At 42.8% G+C, this 15,706-nt stretch overlaps 1 protein-coding gene across 6 annotated transcripts in view; it reads left to right on the forward strand.

Annotated features, from left to right (window-relative positions):
- LOC122545856 (NACHT, LRR and PYD domains-containing protein 3-like) overlaps nucleotides 1-15,706 on the forward strand; it is an 88,985-nt gene that overhangs the window by 24,381 nt on the left and 48,898 nt on the right. For 5 of the 6 annotated variants that reach the window (XM_087984095.1, XM_087984100.1, XM_087984097.1 and 2 more), the window contains 3 exons: nucleotides 1,325-1,411; nucleotides 15,035-15,202; nucleotides 15,350-15,433. In XM_087984095.1, the coding sequence (XP_087840221.1) occupies nucleotides 1,325-1,411; nucleotides 15,035-15,202; nucleotides 15,350-15,433 (339 nt within the window). Of the gene's footprint in view, nucleotides 1-1,324; nucleotides 1,412-15,034; nucleotides 15,203-15,349; nucleotides 15,438-15,706 lie in introns of those variants that run through there. The other variant, XM_087984099.1, reaches the window with a different exon arrangement.

The following is a 15,706-nucleotide window of genomic DNA, read 5'->3' on the forward strand; positions in this document are numbered from 1 at the left end:
GAAAAGCACAGCAGGTCAGGCAGCATCCGAGGAGCAGGAAATTCGACATTTTGGACCGGAGCCTTTCATCAGGAATGAGGCTGGGAGCCTCTGGGGTGGAGAGATAAATGGGAAGGGGGTGGGGCTGCGCAATAAATCACAACAGATGCATATGCAACACAAGGAAGCAGGAAGAGAAAAAGAGGAAAAAATAAGTTAAAATAATGAATTACTTTAAAAATGTAAGATATTAGTATTGATTAATTTGAATTTGAGTCCAGTCATTCAATGGCCAATGAATTCTTGCAGTAACAAAACAGAAGTTGCTAAAGAGCTCAGCAGGTCTGGCAGCATCTGTGAAGAGAAATCAGTCTGGTGACCCTTCCTCAGAATGTTTGCAGTAAGCTAATAGCATCTCTGCTAGAGGATTAGAGTTGAAGGTGCTTTGTGGGGTATGAGTTTACTTTGCAAGCGATATAGATGATTCTCACACGAAATACAACTTTTGAGTAACAATGAACAGTTGATGCATAACTTTATTAATTAAAACGCTAACAGTGTGATGAAACTCTGACTATACACACAAACATATGTACATACAAACCAAATTTTAAAAAGTGGGGTTATGGATAGAGGGAAGAAAAAAACATTAGGAACACCATAAAATAGCCCCTTTCCATTGAGGTCACTGAGATCATGGAGATCACGTTCTTACTGCCAGGACTTGCTGTTCTTCCATCACTCTTCTCGAGGTTCCACTTCCTTACAGAAGGCACTGAATGACTAATTGACAAATTACAAAATCTCTGAGTTATTGATTTAAAAGTAACACATTACAGCAAATGGTGACAAAGAATAAGCTGGCTTTTCTCAAGCTTCAAATATTGTCTACTACCACCGCCTCTTCAAGATGGTTGATCATTTCTGGCTGTATCGTTCACATCCACAAGCTGTTCAGTTCCCCAGGAGCCATTCACACATTTGTTGGCTGACAGGTGACCTTTATCATCCACAGCTGGTCACAACTGCACAAACCAAGCAGCTACCTGTTGCAGGCCAAATCTCATTTTGTATACATCCTGTGCTGCCAGCCTGTCTTCCTCACTGATTGCACAAAGCAGCCGTAGAAATGCCAGTTACAATGGTCACTTGCTTTTTAATGCTGCAATCTCTTTACAATTTTTAATTTTAACACTGTCCTTTTCCAATTTCAGTCAGTAATCAAAAACTACAGAAAAAACAAAAAAAAATAATTGCATATGAACAGAAAATCAAAACCAGCTCAGTTTTTCTGCCTGCTGGTGGAAGTTCAGTCCATATTAATACAGTTTTTCATTCTGTTTAGCCTGAATGATAATTATCTGGGAGATTCCGGAGTGAGATTTCTGTGTGAGACTCTGATGAATCCAGACTGTAAAATAGAGAGACTGGGGTAAGTACCAGAGTGAGAGACTGTTCACACTAACTGGATGGCTGACATTGTTTATTATCATCATCACCATCAGGAAGTGTTATCTATAATATTACAGATTATAGGTATCTGTAATAATATTAATATCAAGTATTGGTTGTGAAAACGGACATGGGCCAGGATGCAAAAAAGACAATATTACATTTATTGTATGGACATCTCATATTGAGATCTAATGATGCAATATGTTAATACAGCTGCATCAAATTACAGTTGCTGACAAGGGAAAGCTGAAATGAATTACTTTATGGCCTTTTTTTTGTAAAACCTGGCGTTTTAATTTTTGATTAATGATCAACTGTGAAAAGAGTTAACAGGCCAAATCTTTCAAACTTTGGTTCAGTGTCAATTTTGTCATGTTTCATATAGGGTTTCTGTCTAAGAGACATTGTGATGTTTTCGTGTGCTGTCATTTCCAATCTTGCCTCGTTAACTACCCAGCCTGCCCAGAGAGTTCCCCTCTCGTCTGTTGCTCGCTCAATTTCATCACCTGCAACAGCCGGCTTATCGTAGAATAGCCCAACGTCTCTGGTTCACCTTTAAAAGGGAAATGCGTAGCCAGACAAGAAATGTCAGTCCAGAACTACCCTTTGTAAATATGACATTTCCCCAAACATAGCAGCTATAGGGGAATTTGGCACCCTGTTTTAAACTTAGGTGACTGAAGATCTGCTGAATGGGGTTGTGCAGAAGAGCAGCCATCCTCTACAACTGACAGTTGGCCACAATACCAGACCCTGCCAGCCTGGTCTGAGGAAGCCACCTGGACCAGCGTGGTCTCAGTCATCTGGAGGAAATCCCTTCACTGTAGGAGGAAGAACAATAATTTTCTCTGATCCACCACAGTCAATAACAACTCTCTGTTAACTCTTACTCACTCTGTCTCTGCTCCTGCATGTACCTCACACCCATTCTGAAACTCACTATTGCATGCACCATCCTCCATCACTCACTTTTCCTCAGCCAATCCCCCACATCATTAACCTTGCATGGCCTCTGTGCTGTCTACTCAGCAGGCCACACCACATTTTCCCCCAATAACTGTGCCACCCATTCCAGTTCCTTCTCTAATTTCAGCAGAAAATCACCCAGAATAAGACAGACAGACTCAAGGCTGCCTGATATTCAGCTCCTCACCCCTTAAGTGGATCGGATCTGAACTCTGACCACCCCAAGCGGCTGACTGATCGTGTCCCAGCTCCTGGATTGGTATCAGAAGCTGTCCTGGATTCTCCCTTGACTGTGCACTGCTAGCATAAATTTATTTGCTATACAACGGAGCAATAAGCAAGAGTGTAAGCTTGGTATATTTGGCTGGGCAAGGCTAAGCAGGGATGCACTGAGCAGCTGAATAGCACGTAATGAGTTTGAGCCTAAGAGGTAATCTAGTCCAATCTATCAGCCTGGTGCCTATCACTGAGCACAAAGCCTCTTTGTGGCAGGATTGCAGTGATAATCTCTGGTGTACCTGAGATGCAGCTTTAAAGTGAACAAGCAGATTGTGAATGGATCACAGCTGTGTCACATTGATACACTTAATGAGGCTGACAACAAGGAATAATCTCCTTTACGTATTCAGCATTTTATCACTCCTTAGTGAGAATCTCTTCTCGACACTGAGGAAGTTCCACTAAGCAAATGTTAAAATAGGCCTGGCTAACGTTCTTATGTGACTCTTCCAGGTTTTTTGCTGTGGTCCACATTTTTCAGGGCTCTTTAAGATTCTGTTTTTGTGCAGTGACCTTTATTCAGAACTGGTAAATGCTCGAATATGTAACCGATTTTAAGCATTTAACAATTGCACTACACAAATGCAAGACAATGACTATCTTCAATAAGAGACAATCTAACCACTAACCTGTGATATTCAATGAGTTACCATCACTGGATGCCCCACTGTCAATACTCTTAGGGTTACCAGTTGGCCAGACACTCAACTGGATTTGCCACATAAGCACAATGTCTACAAGAACAGGCCAGAGGGGAGGAATCATATGGAGAGTAACTCACCACCTGCCTCCCCAAAGCCTGTCCACCATCTACAAGGCACAAGTCAGGAATGCAGTGAAATACACTTTCCTGGATGGGTGTGACACCAGCAACACTCAGGCTTCACAGCATCCAAGACAAAACAGCCTGTTTAATTGTCAAATCATCCACAACTATCCACTCCCACCACCACAAACACTCCATGGCAGCAGTGCATATTATCTCAAACAACCTACGGCACGTGGACTGCAGTGGTTCAAGAAAGCAGCTCTCCACCACCTTCTCAAAGGCAATTAGGAATAAGCAATAAATGCTGGCCAGCGACAACACCCAGTCCCATGAATAAATAAATGAAAGTATACTTTGACAATGAGTGTGGAGAGGAAGGGCAAAGCAAAGTGAAATGTGAATAATAGAAGGGAAGGAAGGTGACATAACAAAATCCAGATGACGCAAAACAAAAAGGGGATAAAATACCAGAAGGCTTGAGGATGAGTCCATATGTTGTGTAAGCAATGTGGGAGAGGAACGCAGGGAGAGTAGACAAACGTTGTTGTAATTGGGATTGCATAGTTAGAGAAATAGAGACTGTTCTCTGTGAACAGGATCAAGAATGCCAAAAGTTGTGGTGTTTCCCTGGTGCTTGGGTTTGGGATCTCACATCTGGGCTACAAGGGAACTTGGAGTGGAAGGGGTAGGATCCAGTGGTTGTGGTCCATGCAGGTACCAATGACATAGATAAAACTTGGGCAAAGGTTCTGCTAATGGAGTATGACTAACTAGGAGCTAAACTGAAAAGCTGATGATGTCTGGACTACTACCTGAGTCACGAGCTAATTGGCAAAGGGTCAATGAGATGAAGCAGGTAAATGCTTAAGGTAAGATGGAACATTACTGACTAATTAGTCTAACCTCGACCGTATGTAAGATCCCGGCGTCCATTGTGAAGGATGAGATTTCTCTATACTTGGAAATGTATGGTAAAATAGGGTGGAGTCAGCATGGTATAATCAAAGAGGTTATGCCTGGCAAAGCTGCTCGAATACTTTGAGGAAGTAACGAACAGGTTAGATTAAGGATAACTAATGGATGTTATATAACTGGACGTCCAGAAGGTGCTGCACAGGAGGCAATAGAGTAAGAAAAGAACCCATGGTGTTTGAAACAAGTTGCTAACATGAGTGGAAGCTTGGCTATCTCATAGAAAGCAGAACATGGGGGAAGAAAACATCCTAGTCAAGGTGAGAAGTAGTGTTCCACAACACTCATTGTGGGGACCACAAATTTTCACTTTGTTCATTTAATGATCTAGATGAAGGAACTGGGGGTATTCTGGCTATGTTTGCAGATGATACAAAGATAGGTGGAAGGGAGGTAGCATTGAGCATGTGGGGAGGATGCTGAAGGATTTGGACAGGCTAGGAGTTTGGGCAAAGAAGTTGCAGATGGAGTGCAAAGTGGGAAAGTGCGAGGTCATGCACTTTGGAAGGAAGAATAGAAACATAGAGTACTTTCTAAATGGAGAGAAAATTCAGAAGCCTAAGTGCAATGAGACTTGGGAGTTCTAGTCCAGAATTCTCTCAAGATAAACCTGCAGGTTGAGACAGTTAGGAAAACACATGCGTTACAGTGTTTTATTTTAAGAGAACTTGAATATACTTCTGAGGGTCTGTAAGGCTCTGGTGTATTATTTGCAGTTTTAGCCCCATATCTCAGGAAGGATATATTGGCCCTGGAACGTGTTCAGAAGAGTTTCACGCGAATGATCTCAGGCATGAATAACCTAACATATGAGGAACTTTTGAGGACTCTGGATCTATCCTCAATGAAGTTTAGTAGGATGGGGGGGGGGGGGGGGGGTGATTTAATTGGCCTGGACAGAGTGGATATTGGGAAGATGTTTCCATTGGTAGGAGAGACTGGGCAGAACTTGAGAGTAAAGGGATGACTTTACTTTCAAACAAAGATAGGAGACACTTCTTCAACCAGAGAGTGGTGAATCTATGGAATTCACTGCCACGGAAGGCTGTGAAGGCCAGGTCACTGAGTATGTTTATGATGGCAATGAGTTCTTGATTGTAAGGGGGGAATCAAGGGTTTTTGGGAGAATGGGGTTGAGAAACACACAGAACATAGGACATAACAGCTCAGTACAGGCCCTTCAGCCCTTGATGTAGGTTTCACAGGGTGGTGCAATCTGAAGCCGATCTATCCTACACTATTCCATTCTCATCCATATGCTTATCCAATGACTATTTAAATGCCTGTAAAGTTGGTGAGTCCACAACTGTTGCAGTCAGTGTGTTCCATGCCTCTACTACTTAGAGTAAAGAAACTACTTCTGACATCTGTCTTATATCTATCACCCCTCAATTTGAAGTTACTCCCCCTCGTGCTAGCCATCACCATCCGAGGAAAAAGACTCTCGCTGTCCATCCTATCTAACCCTTTGATTATCTTATATGTCTCAATTAACAAACTTCTCAGCCTCCTACTGGTGTAGGAGGCTGATGCAGGTTACCCATCCCAATAAAAGATCTCATTATTGATAAGATCCACTTGGTTCTAATCATTACATTTCCATGCTCCTTGAAGCTTCCTAAGGTATTTGTCTTTTTTGAGATTATCATAAACTTTAATTTTCTTCCTAATTTGACCCTGTTTGCCTCTGGATTACCACCAGTCTCTAGACTTAGCAGCACAACTTTTTACTTTGTGGGGACATGTCTATCTTGCCTCTGATTTGTCACAGACATTCTTTTAAGAAGCTGCAACCAGTCCACTTTTGCCAGAACATTTCCCAGCTTTACTGACCTGGGAGTGAAATTGCCACCCAGTTTGAAGCAGTCTCACTTATCTGAGAGCATAGAATACCTTAGGAAATAAATCTCTTCTCCATCTGTGAGTCCAACTATTTTCTCTGCGATATCTCACTCTCTGCCTCTGCTACTGTATCCACGTCCCACTAAGGCTCATGCTCAACCATTCTCACAACCGCCTGCATCTTCCCATACTCGCTCTCACCCACCCCAATGAATGAGCTCATTGTCCCAACATGCCTTCTGTGCTGCTTGTTCACTTGTTTGGGACACCTTCACACCGACACCAAAAAAGCAATGGCTTGGTCATCCATGACTTATAATATCTGTCTGTTCCTCATTTCAGGGAAAAAAAAGGAACAGACTCAATGGGCTGAATGGCCTGAGTTCTGCTCCTATTGTCTTATGGTCTTAGCATGCAAGTACACAACTGATAATAGAATCCAAGTACAAGGTCACTCTTGCAATTAGCAGCTATTGTGACAGGTAACCGATTTGGTGACACTGGCTGCATACGGCAGTAACAGTTTGGCATAAAGACAAATTCTCTGTCATAATGGAGGCGCTTTGAGTGTCCTCCCTGATTTGGCACTTATAATGGCTCATCCTGAACCTCATGTCTCTATCTGTGCAGCTAATTGCACAGCATTGTCAAAAATCACTTAACTCCTTGTCTTGTGGATCCTTGTTCTTTGCTTTTTGCGACAACATCCCCAGAAATCTCTTCGCCCTACTGTCATAACTTCATATGAAGTTGATCAATTTGCTCGGAGTATTGTGGCAGCAAAGCTGTGTCTTGTGTTTGGCTTTAGTTAGTGCTCTTTGTAATGTCCTATTCATTCACATTAGTGTCACTTAGATCTGCAGGTGGCTGATGCTATGAAACCTTTGTTTGATTCCCAGCAACTTACAATATTTATGAAACTTAAATAGAACAGAAGTAGTGCACTTTGCCCCTCGACTGTCCCGCCATCCATAACCTTAGGGCTGTTTTTTCCCAGGACTCGAGACCTCTTTTGTGCATGTTCCACATAGCCCTTAACTGCCCAATATTTCAAAAGTCTACCTACTTCCTCTTTAAATACTTTTAGCGATTTAGCCTCCATAAGTTTCTCGGGTGGAGAATTTTAAACATTCACTATTGTCTTGGGGAAAAAAAAACTCCCTTTTCAATTTCAGCTTTAAATGTCCCCCAGATTGAGATGCCCCCAATATCTCAATATCTGCTTTGTCAAGCTCCATCCCCACCCCCAAAATCTTGTATATTTCAATAAGACCTTCACCATTCTTTTAAAATAAAACAAAAGCCCAATCAGTTGCATCATTCTTGATAAGTCAACACCTTCATCGCACAAGTAGGCCCTGTGAACCTCTCATGAACTGCCTGCATACTGACATTTCCTTTCTTAAATACAAGATAGAAAACCATACAGAGTACTCTGGATGTGTAGGAATGTAAGCCCTGACTAGAGACAAAGACTCAGGAAACATCCAGGATTCAGGCAAATGGAAGACATTGCTTCAAGCAGGAAGAGGGCCAAAAAACCTTCTCCAAATCTGGTTTCGACATGAGAAGGCACTTTTTCCGTTAATCATTGGCTCAGATCAAAAGATATTAATGACACATGGTAATTTAACAGTAAAAAGCAGTATTTGTATACAATTGTGTTGCAATGATCACCTACAACGTGGTCACTCGGTCCTTCCTTCTTAGTTCTTATACCCAATCCTATGAGACACCCAATCAATAATGGATATTCCTTTGGACAGCCCCAGATTCCCATGATCTCATAGATTAGTGTTTGCTCAACACTATAATCTCTAAGCATTGGGATCTTCCTATGCATCCTATACATTCACATTCCAAAGTTACTTGCTGTACTCCTTTGTGTCTATCTCAGGCATACTTACCTCTAAGGACAGGTTGAATTATGTTATTTATTATACTCTGTTCAATTAGTCTTCTTATATTTTACGCTGTCCTAACTATATGTAAAAATATAAAAGGTATTTAATTTTAACTATTTGCTATAAAATTTTTAATATTATTTGTGCTATGAATTTAAATTGTAAATTTATACGGTTGATTCTACTGTTTGCACTTTGTGATTACTGTGCTGTGAACAATCTATTTTGTTTACGGTGTAAGAGAAGGTGTTTCCTAAAGCTAATTAACTTCCACATAAAGCAAAAATGCCTTTTCCCTCATCTTTGTGTTATGCTTTGGTTATATCTATTTTTATGTTAAAAAGTACCTCTATGATTCTCAGACTCTTTAATGAGAATCTATTGCTTAATATTGCAAGAAACTAATTTCAAAGAAACAAATATTTACGATAAAATAACTTATGGGCAGTCTGGTAGAGCAGTAGTTAGCACTGCTGCTTCACAGTGCTAGGGTCCCAAGTTCAATTCCAGTCCGGGCAACTGTCTGTGTGGAGTTTGCACGTTCTCCCTGTGTCTGCACAAGTTTCCATCAGGTGCTCCGGTTTCCTCCCACAATCCAAGGATGTGCAAATTAGGTGGTTTGGCCATGCTAAATTTCCCATAGTGTCCAGGGATATGTAGGTTAGATGGGTTAGCCATGGGAAATGCAGGATTCCAGGGAGAGGGTAGGAGGGCGAGTCTGGCTTGGATACTGTTTGGACAGTCGATGTGGACTTGTTAGGCCAAATGGCCTATGATGATGAATCTATGAACTTTAACTCCCTAAGCAGCTGCATTAACATGGATAACCTAGTTGGGACAATTACCAATGTATTGAAGCTGGGATCAATCACTCACTCAGGCATCTTCTCATCAAAACTGTCTGGGATAGCTGCTGCTCAAGGCTCTCTTTTTACTGGATTTGGAGTAGCTCTGTTCAAAAATACCATTGTGTCCTACTTAAAGGCTAGAACAACTGTCATGTTTATCTCCTTTTCAGCCATGTTGTGTTAAAACAAGCTGTTTGATTTGGCCTGTTTATTAATAATGGCCCTAGGCCACAGGAGGGATTTGGAAGGATGGCCCGAACTTGCATATACCAAAATGGCCCATGTCTGCTTACTCAAAATGGTCACAAGGGAAAAGTGAATTAAACAGCTTGTTTTAACACAACATGGCTGAAAAGGAGATAAACATGACAGTTGTTCTAGCCTTTAAGTAGGACACAATGGTATTTTTGAACAGAGCTACTCCAAATCCAGTAAAAAGAGAGCCTTGAGCAGCAGCTATCCCAGACAGTTTTGATGAGAAGATGCCTGAGTGAGTGATTGATCCCAGCTTCAATACATTGGAATTGTCCCAACTAGGTTATCCATGTTAATGCAGCTGCTTAGGGAGTCCATGAATCTAAACCAAAGTCTAAAGGTGGTCATCTTTCCACGACATTGCATCCATGATCCTTTCCTTTCATCGTTCCACTAATTGTCTTTTCCCTAGTCGGTGTGTAGAAGGGCCACCTCCTTGGTCCATAGCTCCTCCACAGTCATCATCTTCAGTAGTGTGGTGGCAGTACATGTCAGGAGACAGAAGATGAGATATCACAGGCACAAAATAACAATTAAAATGATTAATCCCTGGATAATCTATATCCCAAGGGTCATAGCCATCAGTAGATGCTGTGTCTGCACATAATGTTAGGTGCTGTTGTACGGGGTACATTGGGTGATCAAGACAGGGCACCACCATTTATGGAACATTCCTTCACTCGTGTGGTTTCCAAGGGTCAATAGGTTCCATTGCTGAATTGATGAGAAGAGGAGGATGTCATTGTATGTCTGAATACAGTTTGCAATTCCCATTTTCAGCCCTGTAGGATCCATTCTAAGCAAAATCATACTGGTGGGCTTACCTATTCCTAAAATGTTAGTCAGAGTAACAAAGGGAGGCTTTTGGGCTCTAGTTAGGTTGATACTATCCTGTGCTCCATTCCTGTCGTTATGAGGTACCTACCCTGCCCAACCCACATTGGTAGACTGCCCGTCCCTATCCCCCTGCTTTGAACTATTCTGCTTCAATATCCATTTAGCTAGTTCCAAAGCATAAAAGGTTTTTCGTACCTAAGAACCTGATTTAAAATGGTTGACTAAATTCAAAGCCTGTTGGCTTTATTTTTAAAACTACTGCTGGGTTGCTAACCTAATTGCCTTTCAACACAAATGTTCAGTCACTGGCACTGAAACTCTGAACCTCTAGTTAAATCCAAGCATCTTCTGGAGATGTCTGTAGTATGGTGCAGCCTGTGGATCTTTAAGACTACCGGCCAATACGTGTGCTTCGGCACCAATACAGTCAGTTACACTGCAGGCCTCATGGCCTTCATTAGATTACCACAGGTTTTTTTTTTCCTTGTGTGGGATGTGGGTGTTGCTGGCTGGACCACATTTACTGCCAGTCCCTTGTTGCCCTTGAAGGAGATGGAGAGCTGTTGCCTTGAACCACTGCAATAGGTAGACCCACAATGCTGTGAGGGAGGGAATTCCAGGATATCGACTCAGCGACACTGCAGGAATACTGATATATTTCCAAGTCAGGATGGTGAGTGGCTTGGAGAGGAACTTGCAGGGAATGGTGTTCCCAAGTATCTGCTGCCCTAGTCCTGCTGGTGGAAGTGGTCATGGATTTGGATGGCACTGTCTAAGTATCACTGGCAAATTTCTGCAGTATATTTTGTCAATAGTACACAGTGTTCCCATTTGTAGTTGAGGGAGTGCGTGTTTGTGGATGTCATGCTATTCAAGTGGGTTACTTTTTCCTTGATGGTGTTGATTTTCTTTTATTGAAGCTCACCTATCCAGGCAAGTGGAGAGTATTCCACCACACTCTCTACTTCTACATTGTGGATGGTGGGAAATCTTTGGGTCAAAGAGGTGAGTTTCTTGAAGTAGTGTTACTCGCTCTTATAACCTCTGTATTTACATGGTGAGCCCTCTTGAATTTCTAGTCAAAGCAACGCCCAGGATGTGATAGAGGGTGACACCATAGAATATCAGGGGGGAATGGTTATTTAGTTTTTTATGGGGGATGGTCATTGCTTGGACTTTATCTGTCTGGTGTGAATATTACTTGCCTTTCGTTAGGCCAATCCTGGTTATTGTCCAGGCTTTGCTGCACTTGGACTTGGACCACTACAGTATATGAGGAGTACTGAATGGTGTTGAACATTGTGCAATTTTCAGTGAATGATCTTGTGATGGAGGGAAGGTCAATGATGAAGCAGCTGAAGATGATTGGACCACAGATCCTGTGCTGAGGGAGCCTTGCAGAGATGTCCTAGAGCTGAGACGACTGACCTCCAGAAACTGCAACCATCTTGTGTGTTTGATATGACTCCAATCAGCAGAGCTTGCCAATGATTTCAGTATCGTTCGGGGTCCTCGATGCCACTCAGTCAAATGTGGCCTTGATGGTGAAGGCTTTCACTCTCTCCTCACCTCTGGAATTGAGCTCTTCTCTCCATGTTTGACCTAAGGCTCTTATGAGGTGAGGAGCTGAGCGTTTCTGGTGGAACTGAAACTGGGTATTACTAAGAAGGTGCCAGTACTAGTGATGACACCTTCCATCACTTTACTGATTGAGATTTGACTGATATGATGATAATTCACTGACTTGGGCCTGTGTTGTTTTTTACATACAGGACATGCCTCGGCAGTTTTCCACAGGTGGGGTAAAGGCCAATGTTGTAGCTGCACTGGAAGAGCTTGATGAGGATGTGGCAAGTTTTGGAGCCGAAGTTTTCATTCCTGTTGTCTACATGTTATCAGGACCTGTGGACTTTGCTGTCAGTCGTTGACTGCATGTATGTATTCATCCAACAAAGCTTCCACGCAGCATACAGCAGATTACATCAAGAAGGACTGTCATTCTCAAATAGGAACAGATTTGTGACTGCTACAAACAAATCCCTCATGACTGCAAGCTCCCACGATACCTACATATTGTGGCAATCCTGTGTGCTTGACCTTTTCAGGCTGTCACTTTGGCATCAAGGCTTGGTACTGGATGACAGGACATAACAACAGTTTAGTAGCATTGCCACTGAATTAGTAGTCCAAAGCATGTATCTCATTTACAGGTCTGAAGACAGGAGGATGTTGGAATGCTACCCACTTGATTGAATCAGTGCTGTTCCAATAACACATGCAGCTCCACATCAACAAAGGAACAAGGGAATCCACTCACACCATCACCAATGCACTGTATTAGCTGTGTGACCTGTACATAAGATGAACTACTGTAGCTTATGAACACTTTTCCTTTTCTTCCACTTGGGGCATTGATATCTGGAAAAACCTTTCCACCCTGGAAGAACAAAGTCAGCAAACATATGTAAAGGTGGCATCACCTGCAAATTCCCTCCAAGCTCCACACCATCCTGACATGGAATCATATCATTGTCCCTTTTGCGGACACTGGATCAACATCCTAGCATGACCTTCAGATCAGTATTGTGGATGCACTTACACTAGATGGTCAGCAGCAAGTCAAATGTATCTCACAAATACATTCTCCAGGACCTTGAGGCTGGATAACAAAGGCTGGCTTTGCTCGAGACACACAAGCATAAACAAAAGCCACCTGTACTGACTGAAGTATACTCGGGCCAATGCCTCTATGTCGAACACAAGCAGATGAGAGAGACACCCACCAAAATTCTTGTGTCTTGGTGGTGTGCTGTGTTCTGTGTGAGCAGAAGCTCCAGTGGCAGAAGGCTTTGAACAATGAGGAAATCCCTCAGTTCTGACACCTTGAACAATCCAGAGCCAGAGCCACTATGCAATGAAGAGTCCCAGGAATCACAGACAAGGCGATGCCAAATTATAGAACGCCTAGTGTGGAAACAGGCCCTTCGGCCCAACAAGTCCACACTGACCCTCTGAAAAGTAACCGACGTACACCTATTTAGCTACCTTATATTTACCTGAGTAATGTACCGAACCTTCACATCCCTGAACACCTATGGTCAATTTAGCATGGCCAATTCAACTAATCTGCACTTCTTCGGAGGAAACTGAAGCACCTAGAGGAAACCCACAAAGGCAGTGTACAAATTCCACACATAATCCCCTGAGGTTTGCATTGAACCTGGTCCCTGGCGTTGTGAGGCAGCAGTGCTAACCACCGAGCCACCATGATGTGTGCGAGGAAGACTCGAGATTCAGTAATTTCAACTGAGGCACAGTGAACTGAGGCTGACTCTCTCATCCCTTCAATATAATGTTTTCCACCTTTTGCTAGCCCTGATACTGTTTGAATGTCTTGACTATCTCTTGGACCCATCACTGTATGAAACACAGTAACTTAGAAATGCTTTGATTATTGTTTGGTGCTTTTCTTCTCAGCTCACGGTATATAGGAGCCAGTGATCCAGAGGTATGGAAAATGAAAGGGTTTTGTTGTCACCTAACTTCTCTCAGAATTAATTGAAAATGCCTAATGCAGCAAGGTGACATTTCACATGACTATGCTTTTCTGTTAAATCTAAGGGTTTCAAGGTGAACTTTTAAAGGTTGTGCCTCAGCGCTGTCAGTTGAAGTGATCAGCAAGGTGCTGATCGCTTTCCTCCATGAAGTTTGATAATGTGACTCTCCTCTAGTTGCCTGAAGCCTGGAGGATGCTGACCACAGGACAGCCTTCGACATGGATACTGGTGTCATATTCAGGAGATGAGAATCGGCTGGCTCACTGGGAGTGCCTGTAGGAAACCACCGCCCCCCAACTCCTCCCAGATGCTGCCAGCAGCTGCTGCTATACCCTGTCAATGCACGTTAGACCCTCCTTAATCACTCCTCCTGAGGTCTCCAAGCTTATGGAATTGCAATGCTGCTGTGGAGGCTTGGCCAACAACTGGATGGGGATCTCTCTTTCTACTACTTTCACTTTTGCCCTTGGTCACATGATAAGCCTACAGTTTAACCTTGTAGCCTTTCCAGAAGACATCCGGTTATTGATCTTTTTTGTTACTGCAACCAAATGCCCCATGCTTGCTCACCTTCTCAGCAATCTGTCTGAACCTGCCTGCATTGACTTGTTGATCTTCTCCTCCAGTCTTGATACAATAGGGACTGTTGCAGCCTGGAGGAGCTTCAATGAATCTGAAAGTCACCCAGATCTAGCTGTTGCCATTTCAGCTCTTTGCTAGTAACCAGTGATCACTGGCTGCTCCCTCCAGGACTGCTGTTTGAAAGTGCTGCTGACTGCCTTTAAAAAATGGCCCCATCATTGCCTGAACTGGGGGGTCCTCTGCTCACACTGAATGGATGACTCTCCCCTGCCTGTCAGCTGTTAAATGTCCGTCTCTGATAATATTGCATTCATGTGTCTGCCTGCCCTATCCATATGGCCACACCTCCTGATTCCAGTCCTGTTCCCAGGATTTCATAGCTTCCAGTAATATCATGACCCTTATCTTCAACATCAGCACCAACACCACTCCTGCTTCACTGCACTTATCCCATTATCCTTCCTAACAAGTTGGGAGAAGAATGTGAGGATGCAGAGGTTCTGTTTTGCACCCCTATCCTTTTATTTAATTACTCCTGCACTATATTTTGTTCTTTGATTCCCTCCCATTCCCCTCCACTTACTTTGCTATAAAACCCTTTCATTTGCTACTTTTTCCAGTTCTGATGAAAGCATGCAGCACTTGGACATTTAATTTTACAGGATCAAACAACTTTTCTTCTCAGTGAAGTCTTGAACTTCACATTGTACATTATTATTGTCCTGAAGAATGTTGTGTATTTACCCTCATTCCTCTTTTTCCTCTGATTCCCTCACCCACCTCCCCAAGACTGCAGAATAATGGTATCACTGACTCTTGTACCGAGGATCTTGCCTCTGCTCTCAGTACAAACCAATCATTGACACATTTGGATCTGACATCAAACTTCCTCACGGACATATCCGTGCCCACTCTCATCCGCCTCACACAGAGCTGTAAGCGCCTACAGGAGATTGCGTGAGTATTTGTTGATTTTTAATATAATGAATAGGATTCATTAAATGTTGGGATTAATATTTATAGATTTGTATTATTGCAAGATAAACTCCAGTTTCCTCGTTATTTACACTAACTTTTCCTCCTCATTTAATTTTCATATTTCAGATTATGGCGCAATCAGTTCAGTTCAAATGGGGCAAGACAGCTGGAATCGCTACGGTCACTGAGACCCAACCTGTTTGTATACATGTGAGCATTCCAATTTCTCTCATCACTGCTCTCACCGTTTGAACAAATGTGATCTAATTTCCTTCCCCCTCCTCTTTAAGTGACCATGCTTAAGGTTGAAATCCTATTGGCTGTTGCCGGGTCTCCAGCCTCAAGCTGAGAGAGGGTCATCTCCCATTCTGAGGTTAGAGGCCCAGCCACAGGGTCAGGAGAGTCAGGGATCCAGCCCCACAGTGCAACTTCTGTAGGATATCCAGATCTCAATGTTGCCCCAATAAGAAATACGCAATCAGA

Source organism: Chiloscyllium plagiosum, unplaced genomic scaffold (genome assembly GCF_037043375.1).
Source record: "Chiloscyllium plagiosum isolate Xiang-an unplaced genomic scaffold, Cpla_swu_hap1 HiC_scaffold_47, whole genome shotgun sequence".
Classification (NCBI taxonomy): domain Eukaryota; kingdom Metazoa; phylum Chordata; class Chondrichthyes; order Orectolobiformes; family Hemiscylliidae; genus Chiloscyllium; species Chiloscyllium plagiosum.